Source organism: Stegastes partitus, unplaced genomic scaffold, assembly GCF_000690725.1.
Source record: "Stegastes partitus isolate 25-593 unplaced genomic scaffold, Stegastes_partitus-1.0.2 Scaffold2834, whole genome shotgun sequence".
In the NCBI taxonomy this organism is placed as follows: domain Eukaryota; kingdom Metazoa; phylum Chordata; class Actinopteri; family Pomacentridae; genus Stegastes; species Stegastes partitus.
The window spans coordinates 1-6,511 of record NW_007580565.1 but is presented as its reverse complement, the minus strand read 5'-3'; the positions used below and the strand labels follow the sequence as shown (position 1 = coordinate 6,511).

Below are 6,511 nucleotides of genomic sequence, written 5' to 3'. Positions count from 1 at the left end.
TCGATCAGTGCGGGGATATTTTATCTCTGAATGAATTTAAAGAAATTCAAAAACAACAAAGTGCATTGGAGAAGATGAGACTGCTTTTGCAAATAGTCATACGCAAGGGAGAGGATACCTGTCTGAGCTTCATAGACATTCTGAAGCAGCATCAAGCACGCTACCAAGGCCTGCAGCAGCTTTTCAACCCTCAGCCTCAAGGTCTGTAAGAGTCCTGCATGCAGCTCTGGCCTGTGCTCAAGCCTCAACTTGAATTTCAGTCAGAAGTCGCCGCAGTCAGAGTTTCATGCTCCTGCATTGTTCTATTCTTCCAGGCTCACCTGCTCCAACAGTGTTCGCTGATAACAACAGTGTTGTGATCAACAGGACAATAACTAATGGAGCCGTAAAATCTCTGTCCACTACCATTGAAACAGTGAGCGATTCGGGAAGTCATTCGTCTGGTAGGTACTGATTTCCTGAGTTTACCATGAAATCAAAAGACAAGTTGAAATATGCGTTGCTGTTCTCCAGTTAGGCCAGTAGCTGAGGTCATAACACTCCTTTACACTTGTTCTTTTCAACAGAGTTTTGATTAGATGAAGTGAATTTTTCCTCTTTTTCTTCATGTAGCAAATGTTCCACATGCAGATTTAACTGCACTGGGAGGCAGCGTGATATGTGCTGATGTTCTGTCTGGACTCACCGTTCATGATGGTATAGATCTCTCAGTGTCTGTGAAACCATCACAAGCATATGCAGGTAAAATTTTGTTGTCATATATTTGTAATAATATAAATATCTACACATGTGTCATCCTCTGCCGATGTCTCATTCGTATATCGTATGATTTCAAAACAAAAGATTGTTTGGACAGGTCAGTAAAACCGAACTTGTTTTCTTCTCAGGTGCCGTAGATAAAACGCTGCCTTCTCCTCAGGTACAGTAGCAGAAACCAACATATACACAATAAGTTGCTCATTTACACGATAGGTTGATTTTATGTCAAAGTCCAGAATACCTGTTCGATGTCAGGTGCAGCTGCAGCTGTTTAAAGTTGTGCTGAACAGTGGAATTAGCCATTAGAGAAACTAATTAATCTTCTCTAATTCAGGTGAATAGATTGCTCTTATTTAGCCTAACTTTACAGGAATAGTTTATACCTTCCAACAAATACGAATGCTTATTTGATTGTGCTCCAGACGCATAACAAAGCCAGGATTCCTGTTTCCTCCTGTTACCAGTCTTTATTATGAAATAAGCTAAGCTAACTGTCTCGTGAATCTGCTTTCATTTTTATTTTAAGCACAAAGCCATCTCTTTTGTTTGCACTATTTCTTATATTTATATGTACATTTTTTTCTGTCTCGTGTATGTGTATCTCTGTGTTTAATGCTGCTATCAACAACGTGAATTTCTCCACTGTGAGATAAGTAAAGGCATATCTTCTCTTCTCTTCTCTTATCTTTTGTAAGCATTATCGATCTTCTCATGTAACCCTCAGCAACAATGCATACTGTATAAGCGTATTTTCAAAATGACTGGACTGTTAGACTGTTAAACTGATCACTACTGGTGAAGTAGAGAACACTGATGGAAACAGAAGTCCCAGACAGCGGTTTTAGACACAATTGCAAGCTCAGAAATTTAAATTTTCACTTAACCTGCATGGATTTGACTTTGACTACAGCAGCAAAAAGTAAAACTACACAAAAACAAATGACCCATATGAAAGATTCAAACAAAAAACTAAAAAAACAAAACAGGGCTGATAAACAACTGTTGTCTTTTCCAGGGCCCTGCTATGAAAATGATTACTGAGCACAAGGTGGAACTCATCGACAGCCTGAGGGCGGATCTCTTCATTCTGCAGCATGTGCATGCCAAACGGATCATCACAGACAGACAATATCAACAGCTGAAGCATATCTCTCAGCCAGAAGAAACTGTTACCAACCTGATAGATGTTGTGATTGGTAAAGGTGAAGAGACCTGTGATAAATTTCTTCAGGTTCTTAAAGACCCTGAAGTTCTCAGGACATATCCAGGACTGAAAGAAATNAACAAAGCCAGGATTCCTGTTTCCTCCTGTTACCAGTCTTTATTATGAAATAAGCTAAGCTAACTGTCTCGTGAATCTGCTTTCATTTTTATTTTAAGCACAAAGCCATCTCTTTTGTTTGCACTATTTCTTATATTTACATGTACATTTTTCTGTCTCGTATATGTGTATCTCTGTGTTTAATGCTGCTATCAACAACGTGAATTTCTCCACTGTGAGATAAATAAAGGCATATCTTCTCTTCTCTTCTCTTTTCTTTTGTAAGCATTATCGATCTTCTCATGTAACCCTCAGCAAAAATGCATACTGTATAAGTGTATTTTCAAAATGACTGGACTGTTAGACTGTTAAACTGATCACCACTGGTGAAGCAGACAACACTGATGGAAACAGAAGTCCCAGACGGCAGTTTTAGCCACAATTGCAAGCTCAGAAATTTCAATTTTCACTTAACCTGCATGCCTTTGACTTTGACTACAGCAGCACAAAGTAAAATTACACAAAAATGAATGACCCATATGAAAGATTCAAACAAAAAACTAAAAAAAAACAAACAAAACAGGTCTGATAAACAACTGTTGTCTTTTCCAGGGCCCTGCTATGAAAATGATTACTGAGCACAAGGTGGAACTCATCGACAGCCTGAGGGCGGGTCTCTTCATTCTGCAGCATGCGCATGCCAAACGGATCATCACAGACAGACAATATCAACAGCTGAAGCATATCTCTCAGCCAGAAGAAACTGTTACCAACCTGATAGATGTTGTGATTGGTAAAGGTGAAGAGACCTGTGATAAATTTCTTCAGGTTCTTAAAGACCCTGAAGTTCTCAGGACATATCCAGGACTGAAAGAAATTCTAAACATTGAATCTTAGCACTGGAGGAGATCATTTAGAAAAGCTACTGAGTATAATGAGCGCAGGAGGTTTGTCTCTCCGTCTCTCTGCACCTGCTGCAATACTTTGTGTTTGTGAGTGACTTATTTTTTGCTCTTTATTTTGTTCTATGTTGCACTGAAGGAGCTGCTCTTAATCTCATTGTACATGTGTATAGTGACAATAAAGGCATTCTGTTCTGTTTTTGCTTTGTTGTGTCTTTGGTACAGAAGATGTTTTGTGTAACTCTTACAGCTCATCTGGTGATTAAAGTTTTCAAGTTTAAGCTTTTGCACCTCTCGCTTTCATAAAGATCCTTTTATCCACAGAAAAAACAGTGACGATCGACAATGCAGAACTTTTGACTTTTGCAATATTTTAGACAGAACACCGTCAGATTTAACTGTTTATTTCATAATGACATGCATTTGTGGTGTTTGGTTGCGACTCTGCTTGAATGATGCTCTTGAACAATCCCAGCAAAGCATGACACAGACAGTCACTGAGATCACCAACCACCAAACCTGCACTCCCAAAAGGAGGAGATGAGCAGAGTCACCTTGAAATGAAATAGACTTTAAAGAAATTAGCCGATGTGTAATGACCAGCGTGTCTTATTTCCTTTGAAGTTGTCCAAGAATGAACAACCTTCACATCTAGATGCAGGGGATCAGCAGCATCCTGAATGCACACAGATGCACATTTGGCAAGGCACTATTATAGTGACTTGATACAAAGGAGGGAACAGATCACGGTGTTGGCATGAGATGTGGAGGCCAGGAACTCAAGGCCTGGATAGGGCCTTCCCAGAGTCTGAGCTGAACAGAGGCTCATGTCCGCTCTCACTGGTTAACCATTCCATAGTTAATGTTGGTGATGTTTGTCATTATGGGCTGCACGGTGGAAGCTCGCCGGTTTGCATCCCAGTGAGGACACCCGGGATCTTTCTGCGTGGAGTTTGCATGTTCTCTCCGAGTTCTCCGGCTTCCTCCCACAGAAAAACAAGAAAACATGTTGAGGTTAATTGGTGATTCTAAATTGTCCGTAGGTGTGAATGTGAGTGTGCTTGGTTGTCTGTCTCTAAGTGTAGGCCTGTGATAGACTGGTGACCTGTCCAGGGTGTCCCCTGCCTTCGCCCTGAGTCAGCTGGGATAGACTCCAGCCCTCCAGCCCTCCAGCACTTGGAAAATGTAAGAGTTGTCCAAGATAACCAAGGACCAGAGGATCTTTGAAGCACACAGCAGGTAAATAGCTTCTTCTATGCATCAGCCAGGGACAGTTTAAATTATAAAGTACTAATGTTCACCAATATAGCCAACATAGTAGCCCATGCCAGGTAGAGCGACAGCAACACAGCTTCATAATTTAGAAGAATTAAATAAGACCACTTGAAATTTTAACTCGCATGCTCTCAAATTTTGTCCCAGTCTGGAGCCCTGGGTGGGACTGTTGGTGCATTGAGCCTCTTGGTCATGAGGAGCTAAAAGCCGAAGGTCAACTTTACTGAGCCAGACTAATTCTAGTTTTATCTATAAGCTTCGAAAGCGACCTTAAAGACAGTCGTTGAAATATTTTTTAGCCTGCTCTTGAGAAGAACTGATCTTTCAACACAACCATTCAGACTTTTCCTCCACAGCCTGATTCAGATGAACTAAACAGAGTTTAACTAGATTGATGTAATTACCTGCCAGTATGTGTCCACAGAGGTGAGGCTTGAGGAGAAGGGCAACACCAGCAGGGGGCGCTGGAGCTGCACGGTGGCTCTGCCATGACGTCACACTAGTGGGCGGAGCTAGCAGATTTGAACCCAGAAGTTGTGCGGCAGGTAACAGATGCTGAGGAAACCTGGATTTTGGGGCTTAGATTAGAGGTCATGGTGTTTAGAGGAGAGTTTGGTGGACGCCTGGAGGAGATGTGACGAGGGGATGCTGGGTGTGAGGACTCCGGAGCTGGAGTGGGATTAATGGTGGTTAAATATTCCCGCAAATACTGGAGCCGGTGGACTGAAGCAGTTCGAAAGTTCATGATGACAACAGAGCTTAGAGGTTGGATTTGACTACTAAAAGCTCTTACTGGATTTTTTCAATATTGTCTGAGGTGGATTTTCCAGATTCTGGTCACGTGATCGTTCACTTCTGGCCCGCTTTGGTTTGAACGCTGCAGCTATACTGTAAAGACTCATCGAACCACCTGGACACGATCAGAGTCAGAAAGTAAGAGCAAATCTCCAAACACTGAGTTTTATAGCCTGCATGAGAAGATCTGTGAACAGCAGCGATGAGGTGGATCTGAGGAGGCTGCTGGAGCAGAATGAATGAATGAAGGCTGCCTCGCTTATAAAGCAGCTCAGTGGGTGGGCTGGACTTAAAGTAGGGAACGATTGGACAGAAAAGGGTCTTGTGACTCCCGTGCCTGTCTGAAAAAGCTCCATGACTTGAGCGGATGATAGTCATGAAATAGCTTGTTAAGCAGTTCTGATCACTTTTATTGTTTAACTAATACTTTGTGTGTCCTCTGTCCTACAATCATATTTAGAGGACAACCTTTTTTTCTGAGCTCCATGTATTACACTGAGACACAGCAGGAAAACTGGAGAGATTTTGGTGGTTTAAAGAAGGTTGTTGCTTTGAGGATGATTGTTTTTTCTTGTTTAGAGTTTTATCATCCTTAAATAACACTTGACTGAGTAATCTACAACTGGACCAAAGTTTTTGCTCATTTCTGTCATTACTGCCAGAGCCAGCTTGACCTTTTTTTATATTCTCTATTCGACTCCAGATTTCTAAAATAAATAGACTTGCGTTGAGGATGACACACGGGTTCTCATGTGGGTTCTCACCAGGTGTTCCTGTCCAATCCCACAGTCCAAAGACACGCTGAGGTCAAAAGATGAATCTAACTTGTCTGTAGGTGTGAATGTGAGTGTGCTTGTTTGATCTGTCCATGGTCAGTCATTTTGTCAGTTAGTAAGGAACGAGTGGATGGATGGACTTGTGTTGAAATATAGAGATACAGGCGTCCTCAAATTTATTCAGTCCCTCCCATTAAAGAATTATTTCAGCTGTTACTGAAATAAGTTGAATTTGACAAAAGTAATAATAAATAAAAAATGTATGAAAATCATGACATTGCTTTTGAATTGAACACATTAAAAAAACAGACGAGCAAACAAGCATGATGGGACCCGAAAACTAATGTTTTGTTGAGCAACCCTTTGAGCCAATCACTGCAATCAAGTGTTTTCTGTAACTCTCAATCAGACTTCTGCTCCTGTTGACAGCTATTTTGGTTTTGACCCACTGCTCATCAGCAAAGTGCTCGAATTTGTCCTGGACCGTTTTGTTTTCTGTTTTTTTAATTATTCTTTCCATCCACAATTCCAAAGTAATGTCTTATTTCACTAAATTATAATTTAGCAAATTTTTATTTATTATAACTTTTTTTAGTTTCTAGTTATTTGAGTGACTATTGTGACTTCTGCCTTTTCTTTAATGGAAGGGGACGAATACATTTGAGGACGACTGTTAATCTTTCTCAACAGTTCAGCTGGGTTAAGATCAGGGGACTGCAAAGGCCAAAGCATATGAGTCACAT

The 6,511-nt window shown here is 40.9% G+C and overlaps 1 protein-coding gene across 1 annotated transcript; it reads left to right on the top strand.

Moving 5' to 3' along the window:
* Positions 1–6: 6 nt before the first annotated feature.
* Positions 7–2,813, top strand: LOC103375740 (uncharacterized; the record flags this gene model as incomplete). The annotated part of the gene is made up of 6 exons (XM_008306057.1): positions 7–201; positions 315–443; positions 613–741; positions 888–919; positions 1,775–2,059; positions 2,633–2,813. Coding segments are annotated over exons 1-6 (883 nt in total), but the record flags the coding sequence as incomplete, so codon positions are not given.
* Between the last annotated feature and the right edge of the window lie 3,698 nt (positions 2,814–6,511).